This window comes from Neopsephotus bourkii, unplaced genomic scaffold (genome assembly GCF_033783945.1).
Source record: "Neopsephotus bourkii isolate Nb327-2 ecotype Australia unplaced genomic scaffold, CSIRO-AGI_Nbou_v1 NB_1036, whole genome shotgun sequence".
In the NCBI taxonomy this organism is placed as follows: domain Eukaryota; kingdom Metazoa; phylum Chordata; class Aves; order Psittaciformes; family Psittacidae; genus Neopsephotus; species Neopsephotus bourkii.
Genome location: NW_026901525.1, coordinates 2,756,789 through 2,780,402, shown reverse-complemented (window position 1 = coordinate 2,780,402; position 23,614 = coordinate 2,756,789). Strand labels below are relative to the sequence as shown.

Genomic DNA, 23,614 nt, shown 5'->3' with positions numbered 1-23,614 from the left:
CCTTTATGGATCCTTTTAGGAGCTGCCCTGAGAACATTCATCAGAGCCGGGATGGACAGGGCCTGGAGCAGGGAAAAGGGGTAAGATGGAGCCCCGGGGTCCTTCCCTTCCCTGGGATTGGAATTCCCCAAGTCTCTGTTGCATTTTCCCACCCAGCCTTGCCTGTGGCACACCACTGGGCTCTCCAGGCAGGCAAATCCCATTTTCCAAGAACTTCCAAACTCCACTGGCTCCAAATAATGGAAGCAAAACACAAAGAAGCCTTTAAGGGATAACTCCTCCAGCTTATCCAAAGAGCAGGGAACAAGTCAGAATGGTTCCCAACCTGTGTCAACACTCGGCTGAGACCTCACCAGCGCTGGCTTCACCTCCTGCTTCCCAGCCCTCTTGGCTTGCTCCTACCAAAGGGAAAGGAGGGAACTTGGAAAGACAAAGTGGATGCGCTCCCTGGGCTGGCACAGAGCTGGAGAGGATGCTCTGCTGGGTTCATTGCGTTCAGAGCACGGCCTGGGCTGCGTCTCCCCAGCTGTGCTCATTAGAGCAGACATGAGAACCAGAGTTACAAATGACTGCGGACTCCCACAGACCTCACCTCCATCGAGCTGATTTTCATTTATTGATTGGTAGGAAACAAGTAGATAAATACTTAATCTGAGCGGAAAGTGAGTGAGTGTTTAAAGCGCGTCTGGCTCATTAACAGGCGTTATTGCACTTTGTCACTGCTGTTGCAGGACTGCCAGCCAAACCTGGTCCTTACAGCATCCTCAGGAAAGCCCATCAGCCGAGCTCCCCCAGGCTGCAGAACCGGGCAGAGCTGCAGCACAGCCACAAGCAAGCTGCTTCTGCCAGCATCTCCAGGGGAGGGTTTCCATGGGGAGCACGAAAGGCTGGAGAGGACACAGCCCTGCAGCCTGGTCTGCGGGCAGCACAGCACTGTGAGGACATGGAACCATAGACTGACCACCTGGGTTGGGTTGAAGGGACCTTAAAGCTCCTCCAGCTCCAACCCCTGCCACGGGCAGGGACCCCTTCCACTGGAGCAGCTTGCTCCAAGCCCCTGTGTCCAACCTGGCCTTGAGCACTGCCAGGGATGGGGCAGCCACAGCTTCTCTGGGCACCCTGTGCCAGCGCCTCAGCACCCTCACAGGGAAGAGCTTCTGCCTAAGAGCTCAGCTCAGTCTCCCCTCGGGCAGGTTCAAGCCATTCCCCTTGGCCTGTCCCTACAGGCCCTTGTCCCAAGCCCCTCTCCAGGTTTCTTGCAGGTATTGAGAACACAGTGGCCCAGCTCTGGCTTTCACACTGCCCAGATTTCTTCCCGCACCCCTTAGCGATGCTGAAATTTCAGTCCTCAATTTAAGAAATGATTTCTGAAGGTTCCACTGCTCTTGGAGCTGTAATGATGAATTCATACACTTGGCCATCACTTTGAGTTCTTGGGGCTGGAGTGGGTTGTACCGGGGGCTCTGCCTGCCCCTCTGCTCAAGGCTGCTCCCTCAGGAGCATGGGACACACTCAGCCCCACGCTGGGTTCTGCAGCTCTGGTGCCACAGGCGCTGGTTTCACCCTTCCAGCCTTGCTCTGTGCAGACAATCGCTGCTGATTGCCATCATGCCCGAAACTGTGCAGCCACGGTTACTGCTGATAGCCAGGAAATGGGAACGGGAGCAGCCCCATGGGCGCTTCAAGCCAGCGAGGAGCAGTCAGACCTACAACTTCTTACACTAAAATGGCTCAAGAGCAGAGACAAGTTCAGGGCATGAACTGAAACCCCTGGACCCCCAAACCCTCTTCTTTTCCTTGCTTTTCCCCATCATCCTGCACCGAGGGAAAGCTCCTTGTCCTTGTCACAGACCTGGGATATCATGGCTGCACGTGGCCCTCGTGGGGGTCTCTGCCCCCCATTTGACATACTCCGAAATCACAGTCAGCTCATCTTTAACCCAGAATTGCCAAGTTATTTATAACCCAAGTTATATTTAAGGCTCTGAGGCCGAGGCGCACGTTCCTTCAATGGTTGTCCTTAAAGAGATCAAATCTCCTTTTTTTTGCCCAGTGTTTTTCAAACACCGTGAAACTCAAATCAATAACTTGAAAATGAAATTGCCCTTGAACTGATGAGAGACAAATATGAACCCTGCCAGGCTGCTTCCACTGAAGCTGGGATTGGGCTCTGCCTGCAAAACACTGCCCTTTGTCAGTAACTATAGAACCGTAGCATCCCAGACTGGTTTGGGATGGAAGGAAACTTAAAGCTCACCCAGTTCCAACCAGGGAAGGGACACCTTCCACAGCCCTCACAGGGAAGAATCCCCCAGTATCAGATTAAAGCAATTCCCCTTGATTCCATGAATTGCTGCAGAAAAGCTACTGAAGAGCATATTGAAAAGAATCCATTCTCATCATTCCCTTTGGCACCCCATCTCCCTTCCCAAGGCATCTCCTCTGCTCCCTTCACCTATCAGGAAACAACCATCGTGGCTCTAACACAGGAGGCACAAGCACTGGATGTGGATGGGCGGGATGCTCCTCACACCCTGCTCTGTGTCCCATTGCACGGGGTGGAACAAGCCGGGCTGATTTACTTTAGATTTGAGCTGGGAGTAAATTGGAAGGCATGAATCATCCTGACGCAGGCGCTGCCGAGATGGATGACCTGGCTTGGCAGCTTGCTCCTCTCTTTCCATAGGCTTCCTTGCTTCTCTTGTTTCAGTGCAAAGCTGCACTTCCCACACACAGGAGGGTTCCTGCTCTGTGCCCTCGCATGCCTACGAGCCCCGTGCTGCTCTCTGGGTGCTCCTATGGCCAGGCAGCACCATTCACTGATGGAATTGCCCTGCCAGCCTGGCTCACAAGCAGGGAGCTGGTGTCCCCTCCAAAGCCAGGCTTAGGGCTCCCCACTTGCATCTGGCACTGCAGACTGCCAGCTTCGGGCTGAAATAGTACGACATTAGCTTTGTTTCCCACATAAATGGGTGTAAAATGCTCTCATGACCTCTTTCTGCCGAAGCTGCTGTGGGTTCAGCAAGCACATCCCTTCCTGAGTTCTTCCTCCTAGGAATTGCCTCTTCTTTCAAGACAGGAAGCTGAGAGGTCCTGCCTGGGGCTGGACTGCTGCTGCCCCTGGTCACTTTTGCCTCCTCCATCCCTTGCTCTATGGATTCCAGAGCTGGAAGCACAATAAATAATGCTGCTCCATATTTTATTCACCAGGCAGAGGGACTCTCTCCCACTGTGATCTCTGGTGCAGTTCACTTGTGTGATGCTGCAAGACGGGACTCAGCCCCTGCTCTGGCCCAGCAGGGCTCAATCACTGGTTAAATGCATCCCAGACACTTTGCTACCAGAAAGAATTCACCGCTTCACCCTGCAGATGAGGTGCAGAGCAGGCAAATAAACCCCATCCCCATTCTGCAGTGATTGCAGCAATCAGAGCCCAGCTCAGGCTTGCTCCCAGGGCCTGTAAATCCTGAACCCTGCAGGCACAGCCCTCGGGTTGCTAACGAGTGATTAACCCCACTTCCACTCCCTCCTCCCTTTGCAGGCAGCTCATCTGGAGCCCCCCATGGTGTCACCAACCACGCTGCTGATCACAGCCCCACGCAGGAGCAGCGCCGTTGCTGGGGCAGGCAGCAGCATCATTGTCCTGCTCCTGCTCAGCTTCCTCTTTCCCATCACCTTTGCTCCCTTTCTGACTCCAGTTTAACTTCTGCTGGAGCTCATTTTGTTCCATGGTGGGAGGAGATCTGGAAGCAGAGGGGAATATGGGAAGGAAGCAGCACCCTCCCGAAGGGCCTCTGGAGGAGCCCTGCCTGAGCTGCCGGTCTGGAGCAGGGGCATTTTAGGAGCCAACCTCTCCCACAGCATCCGAGCCCTGACTCAGGATGTTCCCAGCTTTCCCCGAAGCTCCTGGTCCCAGACATTCCCTTTGCCATTCCCGTGTTCCCCCCGATCCGTGGGGCTCTGAAGCCCATCTGAGGAACACGAGGTAAGATGCAGATTTGTTTGTCTTCATTTCGGGGGGAGCTTTGCCTCCTCCCCTCCTCTCCATCCCTTTCTCCAGCTCCCTTTGAATAAATCATTCCTTTTGCAGAGCCCTGTTGTTTAGTTTTGCCGAGTGCCGAGTCTCAGCCTCCTGTTAATTGGTTTTGCCCATCTCTGTGCGTTCTGTTAAGGGAGAAAATGCCACACACGGGATTGTCATTTTGAAAGCTGCCTTGTTTGTTTTACATCGAAATAACCGCAGAAACGGGCGCTTCCTCCTTTCATTAAAAACTCTTTGTGATGATAAAAAGCAGCAGAAATTAGATTAAAAAAAAAAAAAAGTGGTGTTTCCTTAAAAGCACATGAAAGCGAGGGAGATAAATCCCACGTCTCGCAGGGATCAAACCCAGCGCAGGGCTGCGAGGCGGCGATACCGGCGGGGAGGCGGGCGGCCGCTGCGCTGCAGCAATAGCTCCTCTCCCAGGACACTGCGGGCTCTGCTTGGGGTGGTCTCGGCGGAGGCCCCGTGTCCCTCCAGCCCCATGTCCTTGGCCGTGCTGTTCCCTCCCAGCAAGGTGAACTGAGGACAGAGGGTGGCTGGTTGAGTGGTTGTCACCATAGAGCCATCACCGTGGCCTCAGGGCTGCCCTGGTGTTTGTATGGGAGAGGGGGAAATGGATGCTCAAAGCAAGACGGGCACAAGGGGTGGTTGCTGCTTGGCAAGTGGATATAGGGCAGAGGGACCAGCACCTTCCTCTCCAGCCCTGGCTTTTCAGACCTGGTTTGTGAGCACACACAGAGCACACAACCAGCTTCTGGGGAACCATGGAATCACAGACTGGTGTTGGAAGGGACCTTAAAGCTCATTCAGTTCCAAGCCCCTGCCATGGGCAAGGACAACTTCCACTAGAGCAGGTTAGGTCTTAGGTCCTTCAGGACCCAAGCCCTCAGCACTCCCAGCCCAGCTGCTCTCTAATCACTGCTGGTGATGGCAAAGCTCCCCGTTAAGCAAACTTTGTGCCATCACCCGCTTTGTTGTCCCTCATGTTCTGACCATGGGGTATAAAGAACTTGTCAACATGGGCTGAGGTCAGTCCGGGTTCCTGCTCACTGATCTGAGGGGTGTTTTGTGCTCCTGGATTTATTGTGCCTAAATCAGTGCAAACAAAGAGCAAACTTCCAGCTTCACGCTCGATTGCTTCATTTCTGGTTTATTTTCCCTCATCCCTTAGCATCAAAGCGTGGGGGGGTTTTTTCTTCTTGATTTTCAATATTCTTTAGCAGTTGCTGAATTGCTATTCAGCTGTACGGAATTTTTCCACCCACTGCTATTTTAAAGGTCATTTAATTATTATTACAAAGAATTACAGAAAGATAGAGAATTGCTTAAATGCCTTGAGCTGCAACAGGTTATTAGCGTGGATCTGTTTTTATAGTTGTTTAATGGATTAGTGTTTGCAGCTGTGTGCTAAGCACAGCCTGGAAGTCTTTGCCTTTACCATCGTTCAGTTGATGGTTTGTGGCCGTGGAGTGCTCAGAAGCCATGAAACACAGACTGGTTTGGGTTAGAAAGGACCTTAAAGCTCCTTCAGCTCCAACCCCTTCCACTGGAGCAGCTTGCTCCAAGCCCCTGTGTCCAACCTGGCCTTGAGCACTGCCAGGGACGGGGCAGCCACAGCTTCTCTGGGCACCCTGTGCCAGTGCCTTTCCCATGGGCCAGCCCTGGATGGGTGTCACCTCCTCAACAGTTTGGAGCAGGTTTCCCAGCCCTGGGCTGTCGCAAGAGCAGGGATAAGCCTCTGGCACCAGTCCTGCCCCCATCGGGGCCCTGGTGAAGCACTGGGAGAGCTGCCCAGGGCTTCCTTGTCTAGGTGGGACCCTGGGAGCACGGATCTGGTGCAGGATCCCTGGGCTCCCTGCACTCTGAGGCCAGGGATGAGGCTTCCCAGCCTGCCCCCAGCTCCACCGGCTCTCCCCCACCATCATCCATCCCCTCGAGGGCTGCATCAGCTGGGTGAGGCTTGGCACTTTCTCCTCCTTGTGGCTTCCCACAGCATTCCAAACTCCTCCAGGGAAGGCTCCGGGGGCCCTTCTGCAGGATGAGCTGCCCCAGCCCCACACAGACCAGGGCAGGGTGGGAGCAGGCTGAAGCCTGTGTGACAGCACCAGCCAGAAGCTGGACCACTGGTGAAGCAGGACGCCTCCTCAGCTCTCCGCCTGAGGAGCTTGAGTCTTACCCAAGCAAGAAGCCAAACCAGACCCCCGGGTTCCTACCGCTGGTATTTCCCAAGGAGCTGTTGCGCACACAGGTTTTCCCCTTTGTTTCAACAGCACATTAATGAGCAGAGTCGCTGCTAAAGCAAAACGAAACAGAAAAGAGTCCTCTGTTTTCATGGAAACACGTTTTTTTCCTACCAAAATGCAGGTATTGCTGGGAAAGAGCCAACTTCCCACCCTTCACAGCAAGGCGGTGCTCAGGAAGGAAGAGAAGGATGCACTGCTCTGTCAAGCCTGCAGGTAGGCAGGAGCTTGGGAGAGGCACACCAGGTTTATCTTCTGCTCTAAGCCATGGAAGTTATTGGCATTTACTGTAGAGAGAATTCAGGATTATAAACCAAAGGAAATGCTTCAATTTCTACACATAAGATTGACAAGGCAAGCCCAGAAATGCAACATACATCTATCAGCATGCCTGAAGAGAGCATTAACCAGGCCTTAGCTTCTCAATAACCTCCTCCCTGTATCACAGCATCCTTTTCATCCCAAATGCTCATTCCACAAAGCCGGGGGGACACACAACCAGTCGCACAGTGTGGACTGAATTGTAAAGCCTTGCTCAGTCCTCTAGGTGGAAGGCTGAGAAAAGAAATGTAACGCTTAGAAAAGGGATACAGGATGTCTCAAAGAGCGAACCTGAAAGCGCAACCACTTCTTTGCTCGCTTTACTTGATGCCAGATGTGAATCAGGCGCGTGGGTTGGGAGGATGTTGGTGAAGGCTTGTGAGGTCTTAACCGAAATAGTCTGACAAACAGACCTTGGATCCCACACGTTGTTCCTGAATATTGTGTCTCTGGAGCCTTGTGCTTCCAGATGCTGCTGTGTTGCAATAAATGCATCACTTCTTTTGCGCACTGTTGTGTAAAAGTGGAAAGACAGGCTGGGGCCTGGCGGGGCTGCGGAGCCTCAGCAGAACTGAACACACCGGGATCAGGGCTGGGAAGCGCAAGGGGTGCCAGGAGCACAGGGCACTGGCCACAGCATCCCAAGCATCCCTGGTGCTGTGCGAGGGGCAGCTCTCTGTGCCCTGGCTGCTGCCCAAATCCACCTCTCCCCAGGAGCAGCCGGAGGCTGCTCTGGCTCCGCACCAGCACGGCACAACCCACACCGGGAATTCCCCAGGTAGCGAAAGCACGGGCTTGCCTCATGGGGACGGACGGAGCGGAGGGAGAGCCCAGCGCCGTTGCTCGCCTGCATTGCGCGCATTGCACAACGGGTGCGAAACACGGCGCTCGCCTCCCACCGCAGGCAGCCCGTGGGGCAGGTAACGCCTCCCCTAGGCGCAGCAGGTAGGAAAGCATTCCTGGGCCCCTGGCACCGGCTGAGTCACGGCTGCCCGGCGCACGGAGCGGCTCCCGCTGACATCACGGAGCGGCGCGGGGGGAGCCGCGCTCTCTGTTTGCCTCTGCCCCGCTGACACATCCGCGCCGTGGGGCGGCCCCGGGGCAGGCAGCGCTGCCCCACATTGCGCAGGCAGCGGTGGCGGCCCCCGGCCCCCGTGTCTGGGCTCTGCGCTGAGCCCGCTGCCGTGGTTGGCAGAAGGAGGAAATGAGTTTCCTGCGCTCGGCTCGGTGCCTGCTGGAGCAAGGGGAGTCCCGTTCCTTCAATGGGAGCACTGGGGACACCCAGCCCTGTGTGAGGGGTCTGCAAGGAGCCAGGGTCCGAAGATGCTGTTAAGGGAATTAACCCCTTGGGTTTGTGGGCTGCAGCAGCGCTTGTAAGGGAAGGACATCTCAAGTCCTTTCCCTGACCTCCTGGATGCCCAGAGCAGATGCTCCAGCCTGGGAACACTTGGAATTCATTCCCGGATGGACAGCCTGAAAGTGGATTGAGATGAGCTCTTAGGCACAAGTTCTTCCCTGTCACAGGGTGCCCAGAGAAGCTGTGGCTGCTCCATCCCTGGCAGTGTTCAAGGCCGGGTTGGACACAGTGAAAGGGAGTTGGCAGGGAGTTGGAACTGGATGAGCCCTTGCCTGGGGATGCTGGATGGCCGCTGCCCCTCTGCTGCTCCCTCCTGCAGGCACTGATAGCTGCCAGGTGAGAGCACGTCCTGTGACTCAGGGAGCAGTTCCTGCTCCCAGGGCTGGCAAACCCCAGAGCAGACAGCTCGGGATGCGTGTCCCTCTGCTCACGAAGCCGTTGACACTTCTGGGTTCTCTACATGTCTCCATTCATCCCAGAGACGTGCCCGCAGATGACTAAGAGCTATGAGCCATGGCAGCCAGCCCTGCTGACCTGACTCGCTCCCAGCCCATGTGCTGAGCTGGGTCCCAATGTCACCACGCACCCGCATGCTGGAGGCACATGATGGACATGATGCAACAAGACTACAAATGGGCACCAGGGCTCTCTGTGGGGCCCTGCAGGGATCTCAGCCCTGGGCAACTGGGGAAGCTTTGTCTGCTGCCCTGGCATGTGCAGGGCTCCAGAGGCGTAGCTGTGCTGTCCGCACTCTGATGCCCATCATGTAGGCACAGTGGTGAGCTCTGTCCCCTTCTCCTGCCTCCATCCCTGGAGGGGAAGAGCAGGAGATCTCCTGGCCCTGCCGCTCCCTTGCTCGTGTGTCCTCTGCTTTGGGTTCCTTAGACCAAAAACTGCTTCTCAAGAGGTATTTGTTCAGCAATGGGCATAAATCCTCTGCTCTTCACATTGCTCCGGTGGGATAAAATACTCCGTGCCTGTCTATTTAAACATCTTATGTTAATACCTTGACACGTTTGTTCATCTTCTATTATTCTTTTAGCTCTGAAGTACTAAACGCTCCCGGGCATGTCAGAGTACAGCAAATCCATGGCTACAGAAGCTGCATCTGAAGAAGCCCTGGGCTGAGCAGACGGGGATGCTTCTGGACAAAGGGAGAGCTGACATTTTCTGGCAGAGGGGCTGTGACTGGGAAGAGCTTAGCGAAACGGTAAATAGCTGCTGTCACAGGCACTTGCGTAACTGCTTGGGTTTCCCCATCATTATTCATTAGTTGAGTCTGTAGCTTCTCTCTTTGGCTCTGCTGTGGTAAACCTGAGGTTATCCAGTAAGCCCGGAGCGCTGCTTCGGGAAGGAGAGGGTGCTACTTGAGTGCAAATGCTCTGGGTACTTCTGCTAAATGCATCTGCAGGGCTGAAGCGATGACAGCAGGGAGGAATCATGCAGATACTGAGTCACTGGTGCACCGTGGGCAGGGGCAGTGGGACCAATCCTCTTTGGCTCCAGAGCAGGGATGGGGAAACCACTTTCCCAGGCCCAGCCAAGCCCCTTGCCTTGCTGTTTGGTCACAGGGTTTCCTAGGAGCTGCGCTGTGGTTTGTCTGTGCCTCACTGCTCTGCAGCTTTACCATTCACAGATGACCTTGGGAGATGCAGGGTGAGCTGCACAGTGGGGCGGATGGGGAGGATGAGGATGCATTTCACAGCTCCTTGCAGGATCGCACACACTAGCACAGCACCACAGTGGTGCTGTTCCTTCAACCCTGTTCCTTCAAGCCTCAGCAGCAGTTTCGACTCAAAGCAGACACCGAAAGGATCGCTCTTTTCCTTGACGGAAGCACAAGAGGAAAAACAACAGCCAGGGTGTGCCCGATCCATCCGTCACTGAGGGAATAAAACCATCCTCCTAAAACTTAATGCCATCATTCACTCAGACCAAAGGTAGAGATCAAGGCTGCTTAGTTGGAGCAGTACCTAAGGCCGTGTCTACTCAGGCAGACAGGCAGGCACAGTGACAAGCAAATAAATTACTCTGGCATGGTCCCTGGGGAGTGTGTGCTCTCCTGCAGAGCAAGCGATTGCCTCAGAAACCCGTCTGCTCTTCAAGGAGCCCTTGGGCTACGCAGGGAGTAAGTTACTCCACAGAGTGCTCATGAGGATCTTGTTAAAAGCCAAGGAATAAGTTCAAGAGAGAACACTTCAGTGAGAAATCAGTGCCTTTGTCTGCAGCTGCAGAGGAATCTCGTACTCGCGGATGAAGCTCGCAATGGGATGGGTACTGCGGGCGCACAGGCTCAGAACGTGAGTCAGTCAGTTCTGCAGATCCTTGCTTTGCTTCTCCTCTAGCTCTCCCTCCATAACTTCCCTTTTCCTCTGAGAGGATTTGAGCTTCCTCCTCCCCTCTCTCATCACTATGGCACATTGCGCCACTGGGGACCAGGCGACGTGTGCACCGGAGCGGAGCTCCCATGAGAGGGGAGTGACCTTCCCACTGGTGCCTCCGCCGGGCACGCTTCCAAACTGGAGCGTGTGTCAGCTGATGGGTTCTCGCTCTGGCAACCAGCTATGATGCTGCCATCAGAGACGTCTTTATTGAGGCCAGCGAGGGAAGCAGATGGTCTCTCAGTCAGCATCTCCATAAATGTGAGTGGTTGCGGCTATAAAAGCAAACTGCTCTAAAGGGATGTTGCTAAGCTTTCCTGCCAGCGTTATTGCTTGGCTTTCCTCGTGAGGCACGGTGACCCTCTTCCAAAGAAAGGGCATAAATCATCACTTGGGTTTTTTTCCCTTTAACTCCTAGATGTGCTGAGTACTGTGTAATAAATTATACTGCTCCCTGTAAAAGTAAATCCAGACACAGCCCTGCCAGCCTCTTGAATCCCTGCGTCGCAGGTGACGGGAGGATTTAGTTCATCTCTTTGGTGTTGTTCCCATCACCCTGGAGCGCAGGTTGACGAGTGCAGTGAGCTGAGCCATTAGGTCACCCCAGAGATGAGCAGGGATTTAGGATGCCAAAGCAGTCAGGAGCACAAGGCAGCCTCATCCCCTCCCAGGTAGCTCAAGGGACCTGCCCCTCATTGCTCAGGGCTTGTCTACACAGGACTCTTAAGAAAATTAAATTGAAGTAACTGAATCTAAAGTGGATTAAAGAGCATTAAAATTCTGCATAGAACTCTCATTCGAAATTAAAGTGGGCTTAATTCAGTTTAAGTTACTCCCAGATGCTACTGGATAAGACCATTTAAATTGTCCTTCATTAACCGAAGTGGTCCCATATAGGCATTTATAAATGAGGCTTAATTAGCCCATTTTGAAGCACAAGTTAGCTGCCTTATGCTTTCATAGGTAGGCAGCCAGGTCCAAAGCCACTTTTTGACAGGGCTCCTGATCGGGATGGGTTAGCATCTGGCATCTCTTCCCAAGGGACTGGCACGTGGCGAGCTTCTTCCCCACCAGCAGATAATACAATCCTTGAATGCCACCTATTTTGACTGTGTTAAATGTACGAGTGGGGGATGAAGGATGCTTTGCCAGAGGATGAGCTCTTCCTTTACAATCTGGGACATGGGAGTGGTAATACCTAGAAAAAGCCCTAGAAGAAGATGGGATGTCAGGATTTAACGAGCCTTGTTCATGAGCAATGAGGCAGACTGGAGGAGAGCATATGCTGAGTCAGCAAAGAACTGGAAGGAGATGGAGGATTGGGAGGGACTGAGCCCATCCCTGGGACAGGGCTCCTGCTGTCACTGCTGCTTATGAGAAGGCCTGATTCAGAAAGGTAACCCTCCCGCAGCATGAGACACTGCTGGCTGCCCTTAATGCCCAGCCTGGGTCTACCACCTGACCGCGCCTTCCCCATCCCATCGCCCTCAGTCTCACAGGTTCCTCCTCAGGAAAGGCCCCAGGCATGCATGCGCTGCAGAGGGGATTTCCACCCCTTTCCTGTGGGTGCAGATACCTCCCAGCAGGACGGAGCCACAGCAGCACTCAGCAGCCCAGCAGTGCCTGTCCTGCAGCAGAAAGGGGGTGATGCAGCTGCCCAACAGCCGTGCTCAGCACCCCGCTTCCCATCCCAACCTCCCCACTGAGCGCCTCAGCCCAGGGACCAGGACTATGCCCATCCCCACCATCCAACCCCAGCAGAAGGACAGTCACATTGTGGAGATCTGAGGGCCTGAGCCCAAACCATCATCTGTGCAGGATTCCTTCCGAACCAAAGGGGGGTTTGTTGGGGGTCTGGATGCGGAAGCAGAGTGTGCAAGTTAGAAGGCACTGCTGCAAAGCACCATGGAGGGGCTCAGCACCCCATGTGAAATCCATGGTAAGGTTCTTGGCATGTCTCTGGCAGACCTGGTGCTGTTTTGGCTCTCTGCATACAGCTCCTTCCCTGCCCTCAGCCTTGTTCTCTGTTCTGCAGCTCCTCCAGCATTCCTCGGGCTGGGACAACTCAACCTGCGGCTGTGCTGGTTTTCCATGGGGAAATGCTCCCAGGGCAGTGCTTTCACTGAAGTCCTGCTAGCCCTGACCCCCGGGGGAGCAGAGCAGAGCGGGGCACAGACCTGCGGGCACATCTGGAGGAAGCAGCAGTTGGAAAGCACCGTGACAGCAATGGCAGCAGCAGCCCCACGGCACAAGGGCCAGGGGAGAGCGGAGCAGAGGCGGGACTGTCCCTAAAGATGCTCCAGGCGTGTTTGCACAAGGAATTTAACTGCAACGCCTCCTCAGCAGGGCTGCGCACTGGGACGGGTCAATACGCTCTCAAATCACAGTTGAGAGCCAGTTTCTTGCTTTGGACTGAGATGCTGTAGGAGCCTTACCCAGCAGCAGGAAGAGGAGATGGCTCTGCAGGACCTCTCCCTTCACAGGGCACCCTTGCCCAGGGAGGAAGCAAAACCTCCTCCCCTGTAGGTGGTTGTGAGGGGTGCACCAGTGATCCTAGCAGAGCCTTTGTTCTGGAAGCCTTCATGCCCTCAGAAGCTGCAGGCTCCGCAGCAGCCCTCGCAGTGCCAAGCAGCCGAAGCGCTTTCTCTTCAAAGCAATTTGCAAATGTGAAAAGGAAAGGGAATGAAAATCAAAAGTAAGCACCGGGAGCCTTGGGGTGCAGCCAGCCCATGACCCCTTTTGACTTCTAGGGTGGAGAAGCCAAGACCCTCTACCTTGGCATCTCTTCTTACCAAATCAAACCAGGCAGCGTGCAGTTGCTGTCACTGCTTTGCATAAATGAGGAGATCCAGTTTTGTGGCTCTGACTTTGGGGTATTTCCTATAAAAAGCACATCTGTGGCCATGCTTTTTGGTGCAATCGACTTTAGCCTGGAAGCAAAAGCATATAAACAATGCTAAATTCATGCTGACTGGAGTAGATTCCAAAGGAAAGAAGAGTTGGGAAAGCACCTACTTAAGTACTGACTAAGGATATTATCTGTGATCTGAATCTAGCCTCTGTGTGTGTGTTACTGTTGAGTACACAGTGCGGTTTCAGACATGGCCAGAGACAAGAAAAAAATGATTGTTCAGGGTAACCACAAGGAAGATGAATGCAAATGTATTCCTGTAACTGGGAGAGTTCCCTTGCTCTTAAGCCGGGCTCTGGTACATGGCCTCAGGGAAGCAAATTTGCAACTACCTTCATTAAATTGTTTAGGAATGATTAATCAGGAGTCAGAGATGCAAAAATCTCGCACATTGTGAAATGCTGGTTCCAATCCTGCCCTTACACACAGGCTGCAGGGGTGACTTCACACAGCACTCAGGGGACAGGTACTGGCGGTTGACAGATGCTTCCTGCTGGCTCCTATCTGCTCTAAAAGCCCAGGGTGATGCGCTTCCACCGGCTCAATTACAGCCACAGGCATGGCATCGGGAGCAGAGCGGTGCACGAGCCGTGTGTCAGAGGCTCCAGCCTCCTGCCTGTTGGACATGGAGCACGCAGCCTGCATGGGCACCCCCGGGCAGGTCACCGCGGTGGGAGATGCTGCTGTCACCCGGCCGTGCTCTGCTGCGTGCATCCATGGCGTGACTCCAGTGTCACCATGTGCTGTGTCCAAGAGCAGCGCATACAGAACCAAACACAGCGAGCACCATTGCTCATGGGCCCAAAGCTTGTGTCTGTGTTCACACGCTCCTCCTGCCTAAAGCCGCCTGCAGCTTAGGCTCAGTTTGAACCGCAGCATCCTCAGTAGCCCCTTGGTGATGGCGGGGTCTGACTGAACCCACCGTCCCCTGCCTTCCACCCCATTTCCCTTCCTTTCCAGCTTCAGCTCCTGGGTGTCCTCTGCTTTCCATGGGCATTGAGTGATGCTTTCCTGACAGCCCTAAGGCCAGGGCCTGCTCCTTAACATGTGAGAGTCAACGAGTTGGTACCACCTTACACTCCATGTGGGTCAGGGGATGCGCTATCTCTCTTGGGATGCACTGAGCAGGCGCTTTGGAGCTCAGGGACCCAACTGCCATTTGACATCCACCTCTGATGGGGAAGGGGAGAGTAAAACAGAGCCAGGACTGGAGTTTTAATGTGTGTAACCTCGGAGTAACAGCAGCCAAGGACAAGCTGGAACCCCCTGAGGAACCAGCTTCTCCACCGCATTGACCCCCTCCATCCACCATGAAGATGCCCTCCAGCGGCTCTGCGGCTCGAAGCGGGGCTGAGGCCCCCCCCACAGCCCCCAGCAAGGAGGAGGAGGAGGTCCCAGGAGGACACCGGGAAGCGGGAGGCTGCATTTACCTAACGAGCGCGCTTGTCGGGGCAAATCTGCCCGCGTTGCAACACGATTTGCATAGGAGCCAGGTGTTTGCAGCGGGACCTGCACCGACATCTGCGGGGCTGCTCCGCAGAGAGGGCCCCGAGGAACCGGGGACGCCGAGCGGGGGGAGCGGGTGGCCGAGCCCCTGCCCTGCTCCGCTCGCCCGGCGGAGAGGCCAGGCCCGGTCCGGTCCGGTCCGGAGCACCGGTCCCAGCAGCAGGGCCGAGCCGGGCGGGGCGCGGGGCGGACCGGGAAGCGGCCGCTGCTCCGCCCCCGCCCGCTCTGCCCTTCCGCGTTGGCGCAGCGCGGCCCGGGCCCCGGTATAAAGCGGCGGCCGCCGCCCGGTGCGCGCTGGCCCCATGGAGACGCAGCGGCGGCCCGGCGGGGGCAGGCCGGTAAGGGACGGGGACGGAAGGGAGGGCGGCTCCGGGGCGGCGGGGGGGGGCCGGCCAGGCCTTCCACGGCGCGGCCTGGCCCGGGGTCCCTGCGGAGGCCGGGCCCCGCTGCTAACGCCCGCTTTGGCCCGCAGGTCCTGAGCGTGAGCCGAGGCCGGGAGTACCCCGCGGGGAGCCATGAGCGCGGGCAGCGTCTCCTCCGCCCCGGGCTGGCCTGAGGCGCTCCCGGCAGCCAGGCCGCCGGCGTCCCGGCTTGGGGAGAGGATGAGCGGCAGAGAGGCGAGCGAGGGCCGCTGCCTCGGCCTGCCCGGCGCGGAGCCGCCGGAGGAGCCGGGGAGCCCCGGGCGGGAGCCCTGCGACAGCGCCGAGATGCAGCTGAAGGTGGATTTCTTCCGCAAGCTCGGGTACTCCTCCTCGGAGATCCACGTCGTGCTGCAGAAGCTGGGGCTGAACGCCGACACCAACACGGTGCTGGGGGAGCTGGTGAAGCACGGCCCGGCCGAGCGGGACAGCACCGAGAGCCCGGCGGACACCAAGGAGGCCCCGCTGGTGCCGCGGGGGGGAGCCGGGAACAAGAGCCCGGCGCCGGGCCCGGAGGAGGCGGAGAGCGATAACCTGAAGCCCATCGTTATCGATGGCAGCAACGTGGCCATGAGGTGCGTTTGGGGCTCTGGGTGGCCATGGTGGTCCCTTTGGGGCTGTTGGTGCTCAGTGGGGTGCTGGTTTTACATGGTCTGAGGGGTGCCAAGAGCATGGAGTCTGCAAGCAGCTGGGTGCTCTGGTCATGTTTCCCAGGGCACTGATGAGCATCGCGTCTGCCTTGGTGCCTGTCCTGCCCATGGTCTCTGCCGGCCCCTGAGCAGTGGTCACAGGGTTCTGACAGAGGCAGGCACGCTTTCTGGGGAAATAGAGTCATTTCCTTGTGTGTCCCAGCTTAGGAGGAGGATAACTGAAGATACATTGTCCTCTTACCTAATGGCTTTATGTAAGTTTCAGTAGCAGGAAGTTGCTCAATAAATAATTACAGGGTTAATTAGAGGAGGCTCTGTAATACAGAGCTGTCTCCTGCATTGGAGACCAGTCTCTGAATTGTGGCTCTTGTATTTTGGCTGACTTTGTGTATTGTACAGAGAACAGGTAAGATGTTAAAGGGCCTCTCCAGCCTGTCCGGGGCTGCAGGTCATCCTCAGCATCATAGGTGCTGATGGCACAGGTCCCGTTGGGCACTGTGACCAGAGGCAGCCTGTGGAGCTGCTTTAGTGGGAGTGCAGGAGCCTTGATATCCATGGAGCACCCATGAGTTGAATATTTACTGGCTTGATGTCCCTGCTGTCACCTTGGGTATGGTGCTGAGCATTGCCTGCCCTCACCCCAGCCCTTGATGTTGTGTTCCACACCTCTACACAAGGAGTCTGGGCTGGGTTAATTTAATACATTCAAGTTTCAGAACTGGGCTCTGCTGTTGCAGTTCAAAAGCAAGCCTCCTTCGCTGTGTTTTAGTTTAATAGGTCTTGTAGTGTCTGTTTGTGTACAAAGACTTCTTAATTAAAGCATAAGTCTGTTTGCACACAGCTGCTCTGGATTCCTGGAGCTTTTGTCGAAGGTGAAAGTGCTGAGTGGAGCTTTGCTTGCAGGTGTGGTTTTCTCTAGGCTGTGGCTGGCAGTTCTGAGAATGGGACTGAGCAGAGATGGGTTCAGTCTGCTGTGCAAGCAACAGCCGGCCTGCGCCTCCCAGGGGAAATAAGGAATTCTGGTGGCAATGGAGTGAGGTTGGAGAAGAAAAGGTGGGACCTGGGTGTGCACGGGAGAGCTCAGCCCTTTCCCTGTGGCTCTCCAGCAGCTCTGCAGTCACTTGAGGAGAATGGCCCATTGTGAGACCTGGGCTAATAGAGCTTGGAGAAGTGCTTAAACAACAGAACTGGTTGTGGGGCTTGAATGCAGAGCCCCTTCCCTATGGAAGTTATCCCAAAGAGCCCAGCAGATGTGACTGAGGGCAGGCCAGGTGGCAGTAATGCTGCTGATGGGACAGAGCCCGATAGGAGAGAAGCATGCTGCCTTTTTTAAGCAATATGCTAGAAGGGGAATTCCATTCTGAAACTTCCTGTATTGATGGTGTGATGTTCCCTGCTGATTCATTTGCCGTGTGTACAGCGGCCTGGCTGAGCAGCTCTTGACAAACATATGCAAATCAGAGTGGAAATTAGCTTTTACTTCCTTCTAAGGGAATTTTTCCTTGGCTGCTGCCAAATCAGATCAGCCCATTTAGGTGCCTTCTGGAGATGTGAGATTGGTAGCAGGGACTCAGAAAGAAAAACTTCTGCTTTTTGTATTTATCTCTAAGAGATCACAGTGACCTGTGTCTGGGTAACTGCAGCAAAACCGGTCTGACACTGGAGAAACCTCTTAGAGTATCTGAAACCTCTTAGAGTGTCTTGGTTCCAATTGTTAATGTCAGCCTTTCTGTAACTTGGGATTCTGAATGTACATCGGGTGTCTCTGTAGGTGTTAGTTTTCATGCTGAAAGTACCAAAATGCTTACTCTAAAAAGTCTATAACTCTGATCTTCCTAACAGTTTCAGAGAAGGGTGAGGGCAGGAGAAGTCAAGTTTCTTTCTGGTGCTACTATGGAATAGATTTTAGCAGTGTCTCTGCTGGGATGTAGGTTCTTTGGTAATCGCTTAATGGAGGAGTTCACTGGTGTGCTACATGGAGTTGAAATGTTACTGGAGTGTAGATGGGAAGGGTAAACCTGAGGGCAGGAGCAGTGCCCAGGTGAGGAAATCTGGCTGAATTATGAGACCAGTTATCTTCAGTATAGTACATCTTACCAGCGTGTTATCATGAAACACAGGCTGGTAGATCCCCAGAATGCAATATAGGGCTGTGATACAGAAATGTTGAATGTTTGCCAGAACCATTACCAGCAAAAGAGCTGATTATGCTGTAACTACTGGCACTTGTAAAACAGAAGCTGTAGTTTCCTCTTAGTTCTGGAAACTATTGATAGGACCTAATAAAGAATTAAGCAGCAGCTTTCTGCATTGGTGCGTGGCTTCTGATGCTGTTGTCAAACTTTGTTCTCAAACTGACAAGTGCTGTTAGGACATTGAGTGCTGATCCTGTTAACAGGAGGTGTTAGGTTTGTGCAGATGCCACCTTTGTCACTGATTTGGGGCCATAATATAATAATGAAGCATCTTTAAGTGCTGGTTGTCTTGATGTAAGTGTATAAGATGTCTTTTTTCCTGAAGTTATCAGAATAACTTTACAAGCAAAACCCCTGGTGAGGGTACAGTTTATGCTGGCAGGAATTAGCTGCTGGCAGACTAGGACAAAGGGTGTTGAAGTTCACATTGTACTCAGGGCTAAAAATACAGATCTACAGTCCAGAGTTAAAGCAAAGGTTCTGTTTCAGCAGCTGCAACTATTACAGCTGCTCTTTCCCTCCTGGTGAGGATTTGGGTGTTTCTTGGTCCTCAGGTGCTGAAAGGAGCAGTAATTATGAGTTGCTGATGCTGTTTACACAAGATGAGTAACAAATACTGATTGTGCTGCTCTTAATGCTTCTTCACTAGAGTTTTTCCGAGTTGCTGGATCTGTTTGCTTACTGTATTGCCTGACTGGTCTGTCCATATCCTGACTATTGAGAGTCTTCCTGTTCTTCTTTGCAGCCATGGAAATAAAGAGGTGTTCTCCTGCCGAGGTATCCTTCTGGCTGTCCAGTGGTTTTGGGACAGGGGACACAAGGATATTACAGTCTTTGTGCCATCTTGGAGGAAGGAGCAGCCACGACCAGATGTGCTTATAACAGGTGTGGAAATATGAAAACCAAAAGTGGCTTTTCAGGCTTACTGCTGTGTCAGTTAATGAGCTGTAGTTAGTAATTAACTTATGAGTGGAAGATCTGAGTAGTAAGAGATCCAGTAAGCTGCTGCCCAGTGAGAATTAGTCATTAACTTCTCCCCAAAGTGAGTGTTTGACTGTAACATACTTGACACCGTAGCCTGGACAGAATTTCTTCATGCTAAAAGTTAAAGCTTGGTAAGAATTACTCACATTGAGAGCAGTTTGCTCCGAACTTGCAAAGAGCTGAGATTTCCAAATAGCTTTACCCAGAAACCTATGCCTGTAATATGGCATGATAAAAGATAGGAGCCTGCCAGTCTTAAATGCATATTGCACTTTGCATGCCGAGGATTATGTGGATGGGACTGACTATTACAGCAGCCTCTGTGTGCTCTGAGTGTTTGTGGGTGCCATGCAGGTACTGGGTGTGGGAGTCCCCTTCTGACAGCCTGATGGATGGTGTAAGCAAAGAGATGAGCATACAGGCTGGATTGTGGGAGAGGTGGAGTGACTTTACATGAATCCTGTCATGTCTCGATGATGTCGCTTTATGTGTGCGAAGGCCTTTGGGCTGCGTATGTGTGTTCACAGTTGTGTTTGTTCTAGACCAGTACATTCTCCGTGACCTTGAAAAGAAGAAAATTCTGGTCTTCACTCCTTCCAGGAGGGTTGGAGGCAAACGCGTTGTCTGCTACGACGATCGCTTCATTGTGAAGCTGGCACATGAGTCTGATGGCATTGTGGTTTCCAACGATACTTATCGGGACCTGCAGAACGAGCGTCCTGAGTGGAAGAAGTTCATCGAGGAGCGCCTGCTGATGTATTCCTTTGTTAATGACAAGTACGTTTCCCATTCTTCCTGTGCTTTTAAATCAGATCTGGGTGAGCTGTCGTGTTTTAATGAAGCAATAGCAAGTGAGGTATGAAAAGAACAAAAGGCTGGTACAGAACTGTAGAAGGAAGTGTGGTGGGAAGAGTTGCCCAACTGTGACGAGGTACAAAGGCATAAGAAATTGGAGGCATCTCAATAGCTGCTCATAGCTTAGAGGTAGGAGCTCTGCTGTAGTGGAGCTCCTAGGAGAGCTTTGAGGCTCAGTTTCCTCACAGGACAGTCATTAGCAGGCCCTGCAGCAAGTACTAATTCTGATCAGCAACAGAGCACAGAACCTTGTGCCTGCAGTGAAGCATTTCATGTTGGTCTTTAGCTGGAGACAGGAAGGTTCTGTCTGCAGTGAATTGGGAAGGCTTCTTGGGGCTCAGATAGGAGCTTTTATTCTTACTCTTTAATGAAACGGGAGACTTGAAGAAGAAATGACACCCTGACCCAGGAAAGTGAACTGCTCCTGAATGAGTTTTATTTTCCTTTAGGTTTATGCCTCCAGATGATCCCTTAGGGCGCCATGGCCCCAGCCTGGATAACTTCCTCAGAAAGAAACCTGTGGTGCCAGAAAACAAGAAACAGCAGTGCCCTTATGGTAAGAGCTGCCTTCTAAATGTGAAGACTGAGGTGTCTGTGCAAGTGTAGTATGTACATTATTAGCAAAGTGAAGTTCAGCTGGTCATGCCATGCTCATTCCATGCTCTGCCTTTCCTTACAGGGAAGAAATGCACTTATGGAATTAAGTGTAAATTCTACCACCCCGAAAGGATCAATCAGCCCCAGCGCTCATTAGCTGATGAACTCCGAGCCAATGCAAGGTTGTCTCCTACCAGAAGTACCAGTGCCAAGGAGGAGAAAAAGGGCAAAAGAGGTTCCCAGGCAGAGCTCTTGTGCTCTATGCCCTCAGAGAGTGATAAAAGCTCTTTGCAGAAGGTCTCTGCAGAGAGGAAGAGCTTCACCCACAAGGCAAAGGCCAGCGATGCTGTGCTTCAGGTCAAAGGCTGTGTGCCAGGCAGCGTCCCCCCTAACAGTGGGAGCCACAGGTCCTCTGACAGGTACCAGCAGCCTCATATGGACTCTCTGGCTTACACCTCTCAGGAGCATCTTGACTCAGGCATTGGATCTCTGGAGAACCAACTGTCTGATATGTGGCCTTACAGATCTACCAGTCACTGTGATCATTCCCATGCTGACCAGGTGGCAGTCTGCACCTGCGGTAGGCAGAGACCCATCTACCCACATTCTCCCAGCTTAGAGCAAAATGGTCTGGTCTCTTACAAGCATGGTTCCCACAAATCTTCTTCCTCTGGTGCTAGCTTCTTGCAGTATAGCCCTGAGATATCTCACTCAGGACCACCTCACTCTTTCTCAGGCTATGGAGTACCGGTACACCCAGCTAATGCTGGGCAATACAGTCTGCCCAGTGAGTATACCACCCCTCCACCCCATTCTCGTGAGTACTGGTCTGAACCATACCAGATGCCTCCTCCTCAAGTGAGATCTTCCAGTGTGCGAGATCCTCGCTCAGTGCAGAGAGCCCCAGGGCCAGCGTATGGGGACTCCTGCCAGTGGGCTGTGTCTGACCAGTTTGCAGAGGAACGGGCCAACGTGCATGTCAAGCTGTGTGGCATCTTCCATCCCCACTTAGTTGATGCTGTGATGAGCCGTTTCCCTCGGCTTCTGGATCCCCAAAGGCTCGCTGCAGAGATACTCACATACAAGTCCCAGAATCCAGGTATATGAGGTGATGCTGAGGGCAGCCAGGCATGGGAAAAGCTTAAAGGGCGGTGTTTGCACTCTGTAGCTGCCATAGCTGCCTTCTGAGGGCTCCTTCTTACTCCTTGGAAGTACCAGGCTCTAGTTGGAAGCTGGATACCAGATGTGGTATGCTCACAGCAAATTCTGGTCTAGGTATGACAGCATGCCCCTCTTAGGTGAGAGCACCTTAGGGTCCCATCTTCCCCAGGGGCTGTTGAAGAGGCTCTGGGTGCTGAACAGAAGAGGTTGCAGGACTTTTCCTCTGGGGGTTGCACAGTGAGTTAGGCCCACCCTAAATTCCTGCAGTTGTTCAGGAAGTGCGTGTGACCTTACTCCTCCCATAAGCATCAGTTTTGAGATGGTTTAGTGTATGTTGGGCATGCAGAGGGACGACTTGGGTGGGGGGGCTTATGAAAGATCTGGGCTAGTACCTTTGCAGTGGCATGAGGCTTGTTAAGATTGAAATGCATTGTCAAGGCTGTTCTTAGCTGTTAACTAAGCCTCATTATGACATCCTGCCATGCAGATCTGAGGGAAGTGGTGGATTCTATCTAGTACGAAGCTAGGTTTAGCTGGCTCTGATTTACTGGTGCACTTCTCTGAGGATGCTTTCCATACCTGTCCCACTGAAGCTGCCCTTCCTGAGATGAGGCAGCTCTCCAATGTGTACCACAAGTGCTTAGCAAGCTGCTCGGCTCCCAGGAAACAGGAGCTGGGAGTGCAGCCCTTCCTCAGGATGAGAGGCCTGACACTGCTCCGGAGCTGGGACATGCAGTTGTCAGAACACGAGGGTGACCACGGTGTTGATGCTGAAACATTGGCCTTGCCTGGTACCTCGCTTAGGCTATCTCTGTACACCACTGACAGGGAGGATTTATGATGTTGTGCCTTGTGTCTGCAGACAGCAATAGCTTTGAGCACCCACTAAACCAGCTGTAGTCATGTCTGGACTGCTGCCAGTCCTATTCTGGAGGATTCCTTAATAGTTTTTCCTCTGTAAAGCTGTTGCTTCATCTTCCTACCAGTGTTCTCCTGTCCCCTTCAGCTTTGTCAAACTATAGCAGCATCCAAAAATGTAGAACAAGGCTTACTTGGTAAGACTGTTCCCCTCTCATTCCCTTTTACTCTGAAAGATGTTTTTTTTTACTGTAGATACTGTAACTGATTTTAAAGATGCAAAACCAATTGCTGTAGTAATTGGTTCTGGTCCTGGCATTTCACTGTGCTTAGAATGCAGAGGTGTTTCTTGCACTTGCAGGCCAGAAGCAGTTGATTTGTTGATACACATTGTATCTGTGTGGTTTTGTTATGTGTTTTTAAATACGTCCAGCTTGTGGTTAAACCCAGGTCGTTGAGTGGCAAGTCATGATGGGGAGAGCAGGATACAGCAATTGGAGAGCCCTCTTCTTCCCTCTGACTGTCCAAGGAGTGACCTACCCAGACTGGCACCATGTGCCATAGAAACCACAGGGACACAGAAACCTGTATACCCAGTGAATTACGATACATTACTGACCAGTAATGTTTCATGTTAGTAAGCAAAATGCTTCTTAATTTTAAGTAACCTGAGACTTTGCATATTTGTAAATTACAGGAAAAATGGTTTTTAATGTTATTGCCCAGCAACTCTGCTGCTTGAGGCTGGTTTTAATTAGGGTGTTACTCGACTCGGCCATTGTGTTACTTGGCGTGGTGGGGTTTGGTGTTCTGATGGAATGAATGCTCATACATGCTGCTTCTCTTGCAATCAGAAGATTAACATTGTATGCTCACAAGCTGATGTTTTACTGACCTCTCTGGCATTATGCAGTGTATAGCCCATGTACTGAATGGAGGCAGCCGGGTGAAAGCCATGGCAAAGCAAGAACATGTTGGTATATAAATAAAAACTGCTGAGTTGAATTCTTTGGACTCTGGTGGCTTTTTGAAGGCCCAGTCAGCGTTTTGGCTGGCTTTCCATGGAAGTCAGGGAATCCTCTTCCTCCCTGGCCTTCCTCTGGCAATCTTGGCTCTCCATACGCAGTCTGATGGCTT

At 53.1% G+C, this 23,614-nt stretch overlaps 1 protein-coding gene across 1 annotated transcript; it reads left to right on the top strand.

The window, feature by feature from the left end:
• The first annotated feature begins 14,947 nt into the window (after window positions 1-14,947).
• On the top strand, window positions 14,948-21,826 carry ZC3H12A (zinc finger CCCH-type containing 12A). Its single transcript, XM_061360754.1, has 6 exons — window positions 14,948-15,096; window positions 15,231-15,752; window positions 18,768-18,907; window positions 19,549-19,783; window positions 20,311-20,417; window positions 20,541-21,826. The coding sequence occupies exons 2-6, from the start codon at window positions 15,274-15,276 to the stop codon at window positions 21,563-21,565; spliced, it is 1,986 nt and encodes a 661-aa protein (XP_061216738.1). The 5' UTR covers window positions 14,948-15,096; window positions 15,231-15,273; the 3' UTR covers window positions 21,566-21,826.
• The last annotated feature ends 1,788 nt before the right edge of the window (window positions 21,827-23,614 follow it).